Here is an 18,332-nt window from a genome sequence, read left to right on the forward strand (position 1 = left end):
TTAACAGAGAGGTCAACTTGATATCGAGGACCCTTGAAGACACTCTGAAGATACAATAAACTTATGAAGCTTCTACTTTCTTAATAAACTGACAGCTTTAAAATACCAATTATTTCTATACTTATCCTTTACAAAGAAGATCTTAAAACCCTTAAAAACATGGACCTTTTGAAGTGTTTTGGGTTGAAATAAATTTAATAAATAATATCCAATTAAAAAAATGGCTTTTAAATAGAATTTTAAATATTAAAGAAATAAATTATCTATTTATAGTTTTACTCGATGCCTTTAAAGGCCAACATAATAAATATTTAACAATAAAACATAATTGCTATTTTGAATTTTTTGAGTTATGCTTCCGTTTCCGCTCAACTTTAATATGGCCCGCAAGAAGTCGACACTTAATTAAGCCAATGAGGTAATTATCATGAATAAATCATGGGCAGCTAAATGAAATGAATGAGCCCATAAGCGATGTGGCAGGCACGTGAAGTGGAGACACCTTCTGCTCCTCCTCTCTTAGAGACCCGGTCCTTTAGGCATACCCACTATACTGTCCAGACCCAAAAACAGACGGACATTTGTCGCTGGGCGAGATTGATTGAGCGTAACCTCGACGCGTTTCTCATTGTCGGGCGAATCGCAGAAATTTCTTGGCGTTTCGCTGTGTGTTAAATTGCTGGAATCGCTGGGGATTGCGAATGGGAATGGGATTGGGACTCCCAGCCCCTGGACAAACCATCTAGGCTGTGGCCACCGATGCATGCCATCCATCTGGTCTTGTATCTTTTTTTTTGGTATTTTGTATTTCCTTTTTTTCTATACCTATAGATATATATACCCCCGTTTGAGGATTGCGCGAGCTGACAACGGAATTGATTTAATGCCTTTTTTCCAGCAGCCACAGGTGGAGTCCAGTTGTCCAGCTGTCCAGTTGTCCAGCTGGGTCTTGGCTGTCGTCCGCATCTCACCGATTCGACTGGCTCCCCTTAATTGGGCTCACTTTGGCGGTGGCTGGGCCACTTTTTTCCACATCCCGCCTGGCAGAAAACATTTTAATTATGGCCGAGTGATAGGAACAATCGTATGGGCATTCCTGGGGTCCAGAGGCGGGGTTTTGATAAGCGCATAATTGCCTTCAATTAAGCTGGGTAGCTGGCGGCAAAAACTTGTGGGACACCTTCAAGTCCAAGTTAATTGAGTTCTCCTGAGTTAAGAGGAGGCTGGGAAATGCCAACGATTTGTTAAAAAAAGTAAACTATAGTTGATTTTAAAGTTTATATATCAACTCTGTATTAACCGTAATATTTATTTACTATTTGAATACTAATAAATAAACATTAATTTAAGAGTCTTTAAGGTCTTTTTACTAAAAGTTTTTTATGCTCTTTTGGTTACATAATATTTATGTCAGGCAAAAAATATTATTTTACGATTGCATTGCACTGGTATGTTTCCAGAAATAACAATGGGCAGAATATTTCAATAAAGTTTTTATTGGTTTATTTTATTAACCTGAACCAAAGCCAGCTGAAACCATTTTTAAACAATTGCACAGAGTCCTTTGAAAATAAACACAGCTCAGGTGTCACAGAATTTTCTAGTGCCAGCCAGAGAATATATCACAGGGCATCAATTATCTCAATCGGGCTTGCGTTTAAAATTAAATCGTGACATGTCGACCCAATCTGTGTAGACTTTTGAAAGTCCCCCCATCCACCCCATTCAACTGGAAAATACCATGCACTTTGCTGTTCTCTTTCATTTCCAACTCTGAAATTTTCATTTTCCAAACTAACAAAACAAAAATCAAAAACAAGAGCAGTCGGAGAAAAGGAATTTGCATTTTCCTCACATTTTTTATGGTAAAATTGAAACATTTATTTATAAACAGAGGACAGGCCAGGCTGAAATCGATAAATAAAAATAGGATAAAACGGCAACAAAGGACGAAACATCAAAAATGAAACGGCATTTCAATCAACACACAAAAGTGTACCATCGAGTGGATTGGGAAGGGAATGGGAATGGGAATGGGCATGGGTTCGGTTTTGGGATTGGTATTGGGAGGAGGAATGGCTTGCAGCAAGCCCGGATTCTGGTTTTGGTCGAGTTTTTGCCGATTTTATAGAGTATTTCTTTTTTTTCGGTTTCTGTTCTGATTTACCCCACTTTTTGTTTGTTGCCAGCAAAATGTTTTCACACCAACTTGGCCGGAGAAGATTTTTTCAGGGCATTTAGCTCGCTTTTGTGATTTATTCGATGCTTTTCGGCATGTTGCATAAAAAGAGCAGCGGGGGCGGTGCTTACTGGCCTTTTTGTTTTAATTAAAATACCAACTTTAATCAATCGCCAAGGCCCGTATCGGAAATTGGGAAAATGCAGCTGGAGGAGGGTCACTTTAATGCCCCAGCATTTAAATGAATTTCAAGATGAGCAACGTCGAGCTGGAGTACGGGTTGTTTGAGTTCGACGAGCTCTTGTCCACAATTGGTTTTCCATCAAACAAATTGAAACACTCGCTCAGTCACTCAGTTAGTCAGTTAGTCAGTTAGTCAGTCAGTCAGTCGGTCGACTCTCTTGACTGCACTTAACTTAAAAACGTTTCATTTTATATGGTCCTCCTGGTCCTGGTCCCCACATCTCCTCGGTGCTTCGTCTCCGGGGACTTTGGTCGAGGTTGAGGTTGGGCTTGGGGTTGGTCTCGGGCTTTGGGGTCGGGGATTGCGCCCATAAAGTATGCAACTTCATTGATAACATTTATTTCAAATGCACTCAAAAACCACTCAATAGTATGAAATTTGTTGCAGTTTACCTGCTCTACACACACCCACTCGAACCACACATGTGTGTATACTCCATCCCTGGGGAAAGTGTGGAGCGTGCTCGTATCGCATGTCGCCGCTTTAGCCCTGGCAAATGAGCAGCCAGATGAGCATTCAAATACTGGGTGTACTAGACTTGGGTATACCTCTTACAATACTATCAAAAATAGTTTTATTCATCTGTTCACTTTTATCAACTAGCACAAAAAATTATTTAAAAACTTGCTTGCCCATTCTGTAGATTAACATATGTACATTTTTGATATGCCTTAAAAAGTCCTTCTTAAGTGGCCAAATAATGTAAGTCAAGCTTTTAAATCTTCTCCCCTTGGTTAATATTTTTTCGTATAATAATGACATTTGTATCTCAACCATATTACCCCTCTAGGAGGAGCTTTTGATTTCTTTGTCCCAATAAATGTAAAAACATTTTCCCGTATTACTACATTTTCCTCTAGTCCTACCAGTTACAAAATAATCATATTTTCCGAAAATGTACTTCAAAAAATTCAAACAAATGTTTTGCCAAAAACATCATATCATTTTGATATGGAATATGCCTGGGTATAAATAGTTCTTTATTATATTTCCCACATGCTTTGCATGTCTGCCCTTTCCCGCCCCAAAAAGAATGTAACAATATATTTTGCCTTTGTATTACATAAATTTCATTGAAGTGCTTCCATTCATTTCCGTTCGATATGTGTGCAGGCAGGCTCTATAAATATTTCACTGGGGAGATCGGCAAAAACACACACGTGCAGGGAAATTCAAGGATTTACATATATATCTTCACATATATCGATGGGAAAAGCAGCTGCCGCGTGCCTATCAGGTTGACATTCAATTAAACTAAACCTGGCCAGGTCCCAAGGGCTTTCCAGCCATCTCGTACCCGTAACCTTGAGCCACTGTAAATGGCATCTTTCATCTGGCACTTGAGTGAGTTTTCCCAAAGATACTAGTAAATGTGTGTAGTAGGGTGGTTGAGGGGTCCTTGAATTAATTAGTTGTTTAAAATAAAATATTATATTTTATTATTGACCATTTAAAACATCAAGTTCTTAAAAATAACTTATACGTCAAGTATGCCAGCTTGAGTTTTGTCTTAGAAAACCGTTTACCCATTTATAGTCTTTTAAATTTATTGATTTCGTGGGAAAAATCATTAAATAGGGGAAGATAATAAGGGTTGATAATAATCAAATACTTAGATTAAAATACATTTTTGGTCAATGGCAACAGTGCGTATAAGTAATAAGTCAATGAGCAGACCCTTTAATAGATTTTTTCAACAAATTTCTTTGGGTATTCCTTAAATGTGAACCGCCCTGATATTCATATACATATTGCACCCAACACTCGAACGCATTTCACTTATCCTTGAACACAGAAGTATTGCATTCTTGTTTAATTACACTCATATTTTTCAAAGGCCTAGAAATTCTTAACAGTCGGTTGCAATCACTTACTTTGCGTCCGGAAATTAATTGCATTTGAGGAATTTTATTGGTAAACGCTTCATCGAATGTCTTTCTTTTGTTATTTAATTGCAAATTAAAAACTTGACAGCACAATCATTTGGTTCAATTACCGAAGATGTTACATGTGTTTGCTAAGCTTTGAGAAATCAAATAAATAATCTGAGTACCTTGACTTTAAAGCTCCTCTGCGTGGCATTAAATTACATTTGCACTGCCTGAAATTTCTGGGAAATATATTGCCAGGGCTTACCAAATGATTTAGCCGTCTGCCCACAATTTCATTCCCAATTAATGTTAGTTGTGCGGCCTTTAAACCTGATTATATTGCATGCTTCCCTTTGTTTGATATTTCCCCGGCCGCTTCATCAGCAGCCATAATTTCCATTATAACTTATTGTCTTTCTAATTGAATGAACCGTGGACGGAAGGGGGGACCGTGGGCGGCCTTGCCCGTGGCAAAAATCTATTCATTGTTGTATTTGCATACAATATGCCTGTTATTACACATGGATATGGCCAAAACATATATAGTTTTGTCCGACGGAATTCGGTTGTTTGTGTCTGGGCTGAATGGCTAAAATACGGCCAGTTGGCTTGCCAGGGTCGATTTTTGCATAAATTAGGCATGCCTCGCTTACAAAGGGGTTTTGTATTTGTATTTGGAGGAGTTTCCAGGCTCTGCAAATTAGGTTACGTCGTCAATGTTGTGGAAAATAAAATAAATACACTTAGTGTACGTGTTCGTGCGATTATGAGGAAAAGTGCTCGCCAGATGGGCAGATTTGACCCAAATTCCCGCCGGATGCCACACATGCAAAAGTGCAATTTCATTAAATGCCCAAAAAGACATAACAATGCAAAGAACTCTGCACAGATAACAAATTACTTGCCATGAATAACAATAAGGTGCAGGCCCCCTCTTCGGCACCCAATCTTCTTATGTTGCAACTGTAATGAATATCAGATGATGACGATAATGATAGAAGTGCAACGGAGCGACTTTCACGATGACAATGCTGACAAGCCGATGAACAAAAAAGATATGAGCCGGAATTTCCACTGGGCCTGGTGGATGTGTTCCAGAAGGTGTTCTGGTAAACAAATTTTTAATACAAAAATTAAAAACTTCGGATTCATATCTATAAAAATTTGTAGCCATTGTTTGATAAAGTATTAAAATCATTTATAAGAGTGATATATAGAAATGCTTCTTAGAACTAGTCAAGCATAAGGGTTAAATGGTTAATTATTAAAATATTACGTATTATTTTTATCATGGAACAATATAATTTTGATAATGGGAAAAAGTATTTCATCGACTTCCTCTCTTCCTTCTATCGAAAGTGTTCAAACAGAATGAAAACATTGTAATATCATTTTCCGAAAACATTCTCGGATGTGAAACTGAACTTGTAAGGATTGAAAGCTGGCTTGAGAGACATACTCCAATCATTTTTGTCTTTTTCGAGAACAGCTCCATGGCAAATTGCCAGTGCCAAACTGGAAAACAATGAGTAAAATTTCATTACCGGACGATGGGACGATTTCCACTACAAAGATGAGAACGCTGATGGGATGGCACAAAAAGGGGTAATAGAGCAGGGGCGGGACTTCGGAGGAGGAGAAGGAGGTGCTGCAATCTTGACGGGCATTGAAATTGAAAAGAAAATGAATGAAATGTCGAGGAGGGGGTAAAATGGGGGGGGTTCTGTAGAATCAGGACCCAGAGAACAGCTTACTTGGCTGAGCTCCCTGTGAAGTCCTTTCCCAGTTGTCGGTCCTCATTGCCATTCTTGCTGCCTGTCAACGCGACTGTCATCTCGTCCCGCTGCATCCTCCTGAAACCCCCCAGTTATCCTCTGGTTATTTGCATTAAAAATATTATTCATTGCAATCACAAGGATTTGCGCAAAAATGCCTGCAATGAGCCGTTGTCGCTACACAAAATGCAATTGCCGGGAAAAAAGGATGAGAAGTGATGGGATGAATCCTTTTTGTCTCCGGCGGAATAAGCGAATAATGATATAACTGTGACACAGTTTAACTGACGGCACTTGTAGCACTCGAAGAGCGATTTGAATTTCACAAGACTAACGATGGCAAATCAATGAATAAAATTCATCAATGGTTATTGAACATCCAACTTCACAAGCTGTTTTTAAATGCAAAAGAAATTATAAATCATTTGCATTGCAGTTAACAATATTATTTTCCAAAATGTTAATGGCCTCAATCCGCTTACAACCCATTCAACTTGTTAAAGGCATAAACCCATCAGCAAATTAAAAATATCGTATTAATAAGAAATCTTCCTTTAATCGATTAAACTGGTTAAAAGTGGCCATATGCACAATAAGCTGGCCGACAACATATCCGCTTTCTTGTTTTATTCTGGCCAATGATGTACAATAATTGAGGCGATTTCAATGGTCTATAATTAACTGGCTTTGATAGCTGATTTCCATAATTGCCTTTTCCACTGGGCCGGCAACTAATTGCCGCGAATTTAAACAGATATGCGACTAATGTGCAGTTGCCGCCAAAGTAGCAATAAATGGAGAACACACAACGGCAACATCTAGCAGCAACATCGCCCAGCAGCAGCAACACCAACAGCAACAGCAACGGCGACAGCGACAACAGCAACAGCAGCGGCAGCATCAACAACATCTGCACTTTGATGTTGCCTCATGTTGCACGAGGACCATGGCCGGGGGAGAGGGGGATTCAGGGGGCTCTGGGGCCTCCAGAAGGCAAGCCAAACTGGCAGCCCAGAGCTGATAAATTGGAAGTGCATTTGACGCTGCTGGCGGAGAAGATGTTGCCGCTGTTCCACTGCACAAATGGCTTGGAAATTTGTTTGTTCTTAAATATAAATATTTATTGGGTGGAAGGACAGGGAAGCCATTCAATTAGATATTAGGTTTAAGATTGTTAAACTCACTAACAACTTTAAGGCAAGACGAATATTATGTCTTTAAGGGGAAGTCATACGGAACAAATGCTTGAAATTAATGTCAGACTTAGACCTCCAACTTATTCCCATCATCCCCTATTGAAGGCCTTTAACATCTTAATTTACAATTGTAAGTTTATCTATAAGTAATTTATTAATATCATGTAGCCATAACTTAAATGGCTTTGTAAATTTTCCTTAGGAACTTCGTCCATACCAAAAGTGTCAAGGATATTATAAGAATTCTTTATAAAGTTTAAATATCATTGAAATATTAAGACAGTTTGAATGTTATTGTTTAATTTTTATATCAGTTCATCTTATATTTGTAATTTTTATTATTTACTTATCAATATTTTCTTACTATTTACACTCTATTATTCCTTATTTTCCTCTGTGTATGGTTTTTGTTGCTGCTGCCGTTCCTAATATGGGTGATGATGTTGCTGTTGCATTTGCATTCGCTGTCGCTGCTGCTGTTCTTGTTGCAGTTGCAGTTGGTCTTGGTCTTGGTGATGGTGTTGCATATCAGCGTCCCTCCGCCTCAGTCGGTTAATGAAACTGCCAGGCGAGGCATCGCTGCCACATCCGCCGTCTCCCGAGCAGCCATCCAGCTGTCTCCGTCTGTCCGTCCCTGCCCCCGGAGCAATGCCTTGGCCAAGTGTTGCTGCTGCAGCTTCGGCCTGTGACAGCGGCAACATCATCATCACCAGCAGGCAACATACCATCCTATGCCACCCCGCCCCCCAGGATCCCCACCCACCGAGCCGACGAACAGTCACGCTTGCTTGTCAAACACTCTGGCAGACTCTTACGATCTCCGCCGGCTTCGGTTGCACCTCCTCCTCCATCTCCACCGGCTCCTCATCCTCCTCGCAACATGGCAAAATCCATTTGCATATTTGCATCCTTATGCCTGACAGTTAACGCCCCCAGCCCCCAAACCCCCCGATTTTCCACCTTTTCCAAGCGGCGCGCTTTTAACGACAAAGTGTGAAATTTCATTGAATTTGAGCTCGTTGACAAAAGTGGAATGGCTGCAACAGCAACAACTGCAGCAGCAACATTGCAGGTGTTGCAACTTGCTGTTGCTGCTGCTCTCGTTGTTTTGCAAATTAATTTAAATTATGGTTGTTTTTTTTTTGGACAAGCTTTTTATGCCACATTAGCTGAAGGCTGGGGGAAATTTTGAAATGGAGAAGGGAACCAGCTAATTTGTTGGAAATTGATAGCCGCAATTAGTCTGCTATTGAAAACGACCCCATTGCTGTGAAAACATCCACTTTATTAAAGTATGCTAATTTTTTTGAACAGGCAGTGTAAATCGAATCTCCAACAAGGTGTTCGTCAAAAAAATAAAGATATTAATCATATCTCTGAAGAATTCGCGTTTATACTCATGCTGTCAAAAGGCAATACAGGTAAGCTAAACCAGTTACTCATTTATAAGTAACATTTTGTGCATTAAATGTTGTTTTAAAAATATCACAGCAGGCAATTCAGAGCGATTTAAACTTAAGCCACTACAAAAATCTAAATTATACTCGTTTACGGAAATAGTTTTGACCCATTAACCCATGTTGCAGCATTTTTTCCGCCACTTTTACTCCACTTACCCGCAATGAGAATTCTCCGAACTTGAGCCGCACGACTTTGGCTTTAAGTAATTTTCTAATGACACCACAGAGGAAAAATGACTCTCGGGGACTTGGGGGTTACCCAAGTTGTCTCCCGTCCCCATCGCCCCTTATTTTCCTGCTCCTGCTCATTTTCCGGGCGGCTCCTGCTGGCGACGTTCATTAGATTAAAAGCAATTTACAGTAAAACTTTTTGCCACAAAACGCCTTCTGCCCCGATGTTCCTACTCCCCATTTTCCCCACCCCAGTCCCCCCGTTGAGTTGCTGCTTCACACACGTGCTGCAACTCACATGTGCCCCAAAACGCCGTGCAAATGTTGCCACCAACTCCTCAAACACTAACAAAAAATATTAAAATTAGTAAATGGAACCCTTAACTTATAATATAAAACGTAAGCATATAATACAAAATATAGTGATATGTAAGCGATGACTTTAAAATGTTTAGATACATTATTTATAAAGAATATAGTTAAAACACTTCCAAGAACTAAAAATATTTTTCTTTCATATCATCAATATATTTTTAAAATATCCAAATGAAGGGTTATAATTCAAATACCAGAAAGCCACAGACCAATATTTTATACAGATAAAATACTGTTTTCCAATAAAACCATATAAACCAGAGTTTGATTAAATGATCTTATTCCTTGGAATAAATATAACACTCTATAATATTCATAGATGCCTAATTCCGAATAGATATATACAAAAACAAATTTCTAAATTTTGTATTATTAAAAATTATTTTGTTCTGTGTAGTCATTTGGTGTTTTTTTTTTGAATTCAACAAATTTGCGGATTTGGTTTGTAATTTATTAAATTTATCGCATGCTCAGAGCGCCTTAGCAGTCTTGGAACGAGGGGAAACCCACCCAGTGGGTGATGGGAGTGGATGACCTACGCCTGCTAATGTCTGCGGTTGCGCTTTTCCGGATGGGATGCTATGGGATGGCATGGAATGGCAAGTTACTGGGCCCCCGGACAGGGTCTCCAGGCAGTGGCATCTGCAACATTTGTTGATGACAACCCAAAGACACAGAGTGCAACATTTCGTGGAACATTTCGTTGGCCGTATTTTGTGTGCGGCACGCCCATTTAGGGAAGTCATTCGGAGCTTAGAAGTTATTATTTTGATTTATAGAAAAAGTTCGTTTGGCGAGCGAAAGTTGCTCGTATATTTTGCACAGTGAAGGGGGAGGGGTGCTCAGGGAGTTGAGAAATTAGTAGATAGAAGTTGTTTTTATTATAAGTGGAGGGAACTTTGAAATGTTCCATGCTTTTAAAAAGGTTACAGGATTAGAATAAATGGCTGAGCATATGGTTCCATATTATATATTTTTGTAATACTAAACTCCACAGTTAATAATATAATTTCATAAATATACATGAAATGTACGAGTTCTTAGCTCACAAATAGAAAATTTTGTACATAGATATACCAAAAAGAGTTACTATACAGCAAATTTTCGTTTGATAACATTACATGTCTAAACCGTTTCTAATTTAGTCTGGACATTGTCTTCGGTAAGTTTTCTCTTGGTCCATCCACTGGAGCAGGGCAAATCTTTATCAGGGCTGTCTTTATGATCTTTCTTTTTATCCAGGTGCCCCGTTCCGCAATACGAGTCATGAAGCTCGGAACAATCCGTGTTGCAGATATTCCGCCATCCTGTCGAATTAATGTGGTAAAGGCGAACTATTCCCCCTGAATAGGCATCTTTACTTGTAGCATGATATATCGCTCGTCTGGCCAGATCATAGGCCTCCTGATCGCTGAGATCGTGACGGTATCCGGTGTCCAGAACCCCAAGGGCATATGGGGATCCACTCCCGACGGAGAAGACCTGGCCATGTGACCTCATGCCCTCCGAGTCCACGTAAATTAACTTGGGTCCCTCGTCGTCGAAGCCAGCCAACATCATGCCCATCACCAGACCCATGCCCTTGTACTCCGTGGAGATGTTGCAGATAATCCTGGCTGCCGTATCCACAGTCATGCGTTTCCGGTACCGAAGTTGGTGCAGCCGGCACTCCTTGGCCAAAACTCGATCCCAGTAGACGCAGTCGGCAGCTCCACCGGCCAAAGTGCCCAACATATAGTCGTTCAGCTCCACTATTTTCTTCATCGTCTGGGAACCAATATATTGCCCAGAAGTGGCTCTCGAATCCGCACACAATATCACTCCTCCACGGTACTTGAAGCCCAAAGTGGTGGTGCCATGGTCAAAATCCATGCGAATTCCACAATGGGAAAGAATCTTTGGCAGATTCTCAGCGGGCTGCCAGAAAATATGGTATTTATTATTATTAAAAAGTTTTATATTGATATAGTCACTCTTTCAAATGGTGGCGCCATCAGGGCATAGGGATTTTCAAAATTACTGGTGGCCTCGCGAAGTCGCTCCTGCTGCCATTCGGATTGCAAGTCATCGAAGCGCCTCATAAAGGGCATTCGATTCATGCCGCAAATGGCTTCCAGAGCCATTATATGTAAAAGTGTACTGGGTAGTCGGGAAATAAAAACTAAGTAAAATGTTTGGGGACCTAAATCTCCAAGGGAACTAAAATATATGAAACATGAAGCGAGAGTCAGGCTTATTTTCTTCCTCTTTGCTTAACATTAATGTTGTAAGGAATGTTGTTTTTAAAATATGACACTTTTTAGAAATATTAAGATTATATGTTTAACAGAGTGCAGTAGAAGAAAAGTGAATCTTTAGATTTATTAATTGTTGCACCTATGGCTTAAAATTGCTTTTTAGAATCTGATACAAGCGGAACTAAACTTTAATTAAGAATATATCTATGTATGTAGCTATTGTGCCTTGCATCTTTCATAGTATATTTTAAGATCTTAATAATTTAATTTGTACTTCGGAAGTAGTAGATCTATCTTATTTAAAAGCCTACTAAAAATCACTTGAGATTCAGTAACCAAGTGTGAGTTCCAATAAGTTATGGTGGGATAGGTGTGTGGTCACTTAAAAAATGTAGGTCAGGTGGCAAGTAAGTAAGTCCACTCACCATAAAGAGTAGACGAGATCAGATTCGCAGTTCCCATCAAACTTTACCGTTCCGATGAAAGTTTCGCTCCAATGAGTAATGCGCAGTGGCAAGGCCAGTCTCCGATTCCAAATCCATTGGCATTTCATGGTTAGTGGGTGAGAGGTGCCGTTGGACATTCCATTACCACCCAAGTGGAATCGAATGGACCTTCAGTGGGCAGTGGATAGTGGATAGTGGGAAGTGGTGGCGCCACCGCAGAGATACACGACATTTTAATTGGACTGCCCGGGACGGGACATCATCGCCACCTGCGGAGAGATGCGAAAATCAGCCTAAAAACGGATGAGAAATGGAAGGTGTTTTCGCAGCGACCACGCCCCCTTGCAGGGGCAGTGGCAAACGGATTAGCCACTAATTAAACGCCAATTGGAAATGTTTGCTAAACTGTTTGAGTCCGCGGGTCGTCGAGTGGGGTTCGGCTCCCTGATATATGTCGACTCCCACTCCCACTTTTGGACTCCCCAGCTTCAGATCCCACTCCCACTGCCTCCATTAGCGGACGCCACGTGTCACTGATCTAAATTTATGCAAATTGCCGAGGACTTGGGATTCTGATTCCCCCGACTCCCCATCACCCATCCGCCACATTGGCACATTTCATTTTTGCACGCGCTTTCGATTGCATTTTGCATTCCTGCCCTTCCCTTCTAATGGAAAATGCAGGGGGTGGCAGAAAATCAGGGAAAAGAGGAATGGCTGCAGAAGAAAAATCGAGGGAAAAAAGAGCCGAGTTGGATAAGCCTTTGCTTCCTACGAAATACCACCGCTGTCATACCCTGCATAGGGATTATATATTTTATAAAATAACTTTATTTGATTTTGTCACGACTAATAACATTAAAGTTCTTATGGAATAGCAGACAGAAAGGTAAGCTGAAACGTTTTAAAAGGTTATACGATGTTTTCAACTTGCTTATAAACTTTTATAAACCTCTAAAATCAAACACATTTTTATAACCATCGAGACCTGTTGTTAAATTAGGCAAAGATGGTTTGTATTTTTTCAAAAGTCTTTAGAGGTATCCAGAATATAATAATATAATTTATAGAGTATATAGCAAAAGTAAAAGATATTTGGTTCCTAAAAGGCTTTTAGATCTACTTAAAAAGAAAACCTTCGTAGAATTTTCCATATGTAGAAGTAAAATAAAAAGAAAATCAGAGGAATACTATTTGTTATTCCAACCATATATTTTCTAAAGTGTAAACGTCAAGAGGAATATCCAAAAACAAAGTATTTATAAGAAAAATATATTTTAAAATATTGTAGTTCATTGGATAGGTATTTCTTCTATATGGAACTTTTTAAGACTCCTTATATTATTTAAAAAATGCCATACCATGTTAAGGAATACTATTTAGCAAGTGCATTTATAGATTCGACTTCTAAAGCTGAAATTGTCCCCTTGTTTGTAGCTGCTGGATAGTTTAGACTGCCAGCGCTGATTATTAAATCACAGGGCAGGGACAAACTGAAGCCGGGGCAGCAATCTGATATGCAAAATCTCGTCTATCCCAGACGAGATGCTACTCCACGAACTCCTCCTGGCCATCAGTCCACCCGTTTCCCCCTTCGCGGCATCTGTCCTGCGTTAATTACAGCCCAGTTTTGTGCACTGGCAACAACTTGTTAAAAATTTCCGCTGCCAGTTTATTAGAGGGCAACTAACTAAGGCAGCAGCGTGGAAGTATCCCCATTCCCTTTCCTTTTTTAGCCTGAAGTGGCTGGCAAATTACTTAGTCTGAACCTGTTTTAATGACTAAAATGACGCCAAGTCAAGAGCGAGTAAGGGATTTGGCAAACTTGAGCTTTCCGTCTGCAACTTATTGCAGAGATGGGTATGAAAAAGAGATATAATTTACTACTGTGACATCCAAGAAATTTAATGTGACAAAAAACTTAATTAACATTAAACTAAATACTAAACTATAGATAAACTATCAAAACTGAATTCAGCTTCCTTCTTCCCTTCAAAGTAACTAAATACCAGACAATGAATAACTTTGCCCTCGATCCAGTTACTAAACTTTCCTGAGCCATAAAAAATTAACCACCTTGTTGACAAGCCTAAGAATATTCCCCAAATCTTTTCAAAGAGTTCTTTTTAAGCTCTCGATTTACAAAAACAAAACTCTTTTGGGAATTTCTAAAATAAAATTCAACTAAGGCACTTTTGGCAACGAATATTTTATTTCACTTTCGTTTTATTTACTTTTGCCGCTTAGCATTATTGTTTTAAAATCCTTCAAATCCGTTGTTTTACTGCTTATTGTCCGCCCCAACCAGCCCACCAACTTTGTTGGCAGCAAGTTTTAAGCTTGCTTAAGGCGCCCAACAAGACTTGGTCCCGGAATTACGGAAAACTTTCCCATGCAGTTGGATGAATGGGGCATCAAATACCAGCCACCCACCGAACCGCCGAACCACTGAGCCCCAACCACCGCCGTCCAATTTGTAGTTCATCATCTGTCCCGCGGACCTGTCAAAGCCTTGTGCGAAATATGACAGTGCGCCTAATTGAGGGAGCCAAAAGGCGGCGGGGATTCCCCGAAAACAGTTTTGACATTTGCATTTAATTTATTTTAATTGAAAAAGGCCCGCAAAACGGATTAGCTTGTCGAATTCACTTGCTGTCCCAGAATTTTCAAAAAAAGTGCACAACAAAAAATACTTCCTGAAATAATAAACATTTTGGAAATCAATCCAATAAAAATCTGGCCCAATATTATCAAAAATAAAAATCCATAAACAAATGGTACCAAATTCTTAGATAAAGTCTGTAGTACACTACAAACATCACATAACTACATTAAATAAAATACAGAGATATATAACTTTCTTGAATGAGTAACATTTTAAAAACTATTGTTCCTGTAAATAAACTATCCTCTATTTAAATTCCTAAAATTTCTATCTCATCTGCTTTTGGAGATATATTTTTTGTGTACCATGTAGAGGACAGTCAAGTTGGAAATTGTATAACTTTTACGCGAAAGTTGCTTATTAGGTCAAGTTGGTCTGACAGCTTGGCAATCCGGCGGAATCAAAGTCAAAACAAAACCAAACTATTTTTACAGTCGGCAGCCGTCCCTGTAACAAAGTATAGCATTTTTACGATGATGCATTAAATTAAAAACTTTGGCCCAGAGTGAAGTAGGGTCCATTAGCTGGCCCAAAAACACACGAGGGCGAAAATGCAATGCCACGCGGCGGCAGCAGCTTATTTATGGGCGAGATTAAAATTTTTTAAATGGAAAGTAATTCCCCGAGTGCGGCCATAAAACAAACTCGCCAGCCCCTCAAACTTTTTCATCATCTCTTTTGGATTCGACATCTTGAGAGGGCGGAATAACTTCTTGTTGGTTTTAACGACTTTGCATTGGTTTTCATGGCCGAAATACCGAAAGCCGGCGAGCTGGCTTTTATGGTTGACACAACATATTTGCCGGCATTCCAAGGCAATTGGCAACTCTCACATATCCGGAGATACACATCGACTTCCCCATCCTAATTGTTGCGCCCAGGATTTTATGGCACTTTGAGAGCCATTAATCCGAATTTGATATCTGCCTAATTAGTTTTCCCTGCTTGGCTTTTATGGTCGACAGCCTCGTAAATTTTCATGATCGATTCGGGCGGCAAAGCGCGAAAAGAAAACTCCACCCGCCCACCAATAAGGATCCTCACACATTGTTTTTCGGTTGGTGTATAATTGAATTTAATTAATAATACTAATTATTCCTCTTCAGCTTTCCTTTTTCGCGTCGGTTTGCTTTTGGGACAGGAGGATAGGCGGTCCATGTAGAACTCTATTACCATGTCGGGAATGATCCGCATGACTTTTTCCGCTGGCATTTGTTCCAAGTTTGACTGGCCTTTGAACTTGATGAAGTAAAATACACTTCCATTCGGATCCGTAAAAACTGAATCAATTCTTTCTACCAGCCAGTCCCTCGAAAGGCCATTGGACATGATCTAAAATGAAATAAAGATATAGGTTTAAGTGGCTATAAGTTTTTTTATTATATATACCCTTTTAAAAGGTATCTTTTAAATCTTTAAGCCCGGTAACACTGGAAAGCGCCAATAATGTTAAGTTAAAAGGTACAAAATGGTGTCTAGGTACGTATCCGGGTACTGCACAACATTGGGTGGGTATTTTTTGTATCTGCAGGTCTGGTAACACTGAAGTGTGCAAGGAATCCCATGGTGCACTGCCCCTTGGCAGTCCCTCTTTTGCTTCCACGTCAAACAATGCGAAATGCACTTTGATTGTTGTTGACCAACAAACAGGCACGCGTCCATCTCATCTCCATGGACAGTAGCGAAAAGTGGTAGTGACCAGAGGTGCTGCTAATGTGGCTGCCACTTTGTTAGCACGTTTTCGCGTTTTGGGCCAAGGCTTTTTGCCACATTTTCGCAGACGGCCTTTGTCCATTTGCGATGGGGAACCGAAAGACAGATGCAGCTCCGCCTGGAATTCCACTCGATTCAATCAAAGCAATGACATTTTCCTTTCCTCAATTGAGGACCAGGAAACCATGCTGCCTCTGCTCTACGATTAAATGGGGACAATCACCTGCTCTGGACACTTTTAATGCCAATCAGGCGAGAAATCGCATGCCAAGGCGATTATATAGCAACTCACCGCTTAAATTAGAAAGATTCACTTCAGCAGGTTTATTTCTTTAACTTTTTTATTTTCAGCAGATCTGAACTAGTTTTCAGCTGTTCCATGCAATCGCTTTCAGTGTTGGTAGTCGGCCAAATTGCCATGGCAATGTGTTATCGATATTTCCTATTACATAATTGAGGTTATTTTTTATACCGTAGCGAACACTTTTTGCCTTGCCTTTAATTACGAACTGTCGCACCTGAGGCCAATTATCGGGGAGGGAAAAAAAGAATAACACGAAGTGCCTGCAGAGGTAAAACATTTTAATTAATTGAATTGTGCATGTCATGCCGATAGGTCGATGTTTCCGCACACATGTAAATATTTCAATGACTTTAATTAACCAAAAACGTGGCAATTAATTGACTTTGCCCGCTCAATTTAATTAATATTTGTTGTTGCCTATTTGCCAAAGGATGTGCAACATTTGGCTGCAATTAGGTCGGGATTTTGCCCGCTAGGCATTAATCAAATTGTGCGGGGATGGCCAGAAGGGTTTGAAAAATGGCGGGTAAACAACTGATTAAGAACATTTTTCAGCACTGTTTTCCGAGGTTTTTCGCACAATTTTTGTCTTTTCTTTTTTGGGGGAAAACCGCTTAGGAAAGTGTCAGGCGAAATGAAATTCTTTATTTTAATAATGCAAGTTTGCACATTTTTAATTGTGCTGCCGACAGCTGCAAGAACTTGGCTGCTCACTTGACCCACAAAGGTGCGGCCACTGCAATTGTGGGTGAAAGCCGGGCGAAAGTGGGTGGGGTCAGGTGTGCGGTGGAGAGGTGGAGAGGTGAAAGTGGGTGGCCAGGTAAGGCGACAAAAACCGCGCTTGCCATAAAGGGACGCTGCAAGGACATTACGACTAAATGTAAACAGCTTAATTAAAAAATAAAACTCCGCTCGGCACGTACAAGGAAAAATAACCCTGTGTCGGAGGGGAAAACCCACACATAACACCACCCACAACCCACCACCCACTTGGAAAAGCGGGAGGGGACTTTCCCAGCATGTGTGTGACGCGCTCTCTTTATTTGCTTAAATGCACAAAAGTGTTTTTAATTTAATTTTTCGTCTTTTCGCACACACTCTCTTCTACTTTGCTCTTTGGTGCAGCTCCTAATTAAAATGAAAGTAATTTTTCATCAGCCACTGGGGTAAAGTAAAATAATTTTCTTGCCGCCCCCCTCGGCACCCATTGAAGTGCTCATTAAAAATGTTTCAAACCAGTTTCAGTCTTAAATGTACGTTTGTAGCTCTAAAAAAAATAAAACGTAAACTGAAATGTTTGCCATGTTTTTAGCGAGGAAATTTGAAATTATTTGCTCGGCAGTCTGGCGCCAGCTTTCCCACATTTTCCACTGTCGTCATCGTCGTCGTCAGCTGTTCAAGTGTTTTTCCAAGTCGAAACTTTTCTTTTAAATATTTTCCATACTTATCCCCAGTCATGTGCTGCAAAAGTTTTATGCATACGCATTAATGTGAAAAGTGGGTGGAGTTGGAGAAAATGGGAGATACATACTCCCTTTGGATGGTCCTCGGAAAATGCAAGTACCCTCACTCACTGCATATGTGGAAAAATCCATCGACGACGAAGGGTAATTAAAAAGTTTTCCGCTGATAACTTTGTTTTTAGGCTTTGTTACATATCATTCCATTACTTATTGGGGGGTAAACGCTTTGAATC

The 18,332-nt window shown here is 40.0% G+C and overlaps 1 protein-coding gene across 1 annotated transcript; it reads right to left on the minus strand.

Moving 5' to 3' along the window:
• Nucleotides 1-10,318: 10,318 nt before the first annotated feature.
• On the minus strand, nucleotides 10,319-11,469 carry Prosbeta5R1 (Proteasome beta5 subunit-related 1). Its single transcript, XM_017072653.4, has 2 exons — nucleotides 11,245-11,469; nucleotides 10,319-11,188 (listed from the first exon to the last, which is right to left on the minus strand). Exons 1-2 carry the CDS (start codon nucleotides 11,392-11,394, stop codon nucleotides 10,397-10,399), a joined length of 942 nt encoding a protein of 313 aa, XP_016928142.2. The 5' UTR covers nucleotides 11,395-11,469; the 3' UTR covers nucleotides 10,319-10,396.
• Nucleotides 11,470-18,332: the final 6,863 nt, after the last annotated feature.

Source organism: Drosophila suzukii, chromosome 2R, assembly GCF_043229965.1.
Source record: "Drosophila suzukii chromosome 2R, CBGP_Dsuzu_IsoJpt1.0, whole genome shotgun sequence".
Taxonomy (NCBI): domain Eukaryota; kingdom Metazoa; phylum Arthropoda; class Insecta; order Diptera; family Drosophilidae; genus Drosophila; species Drosophila suzukii.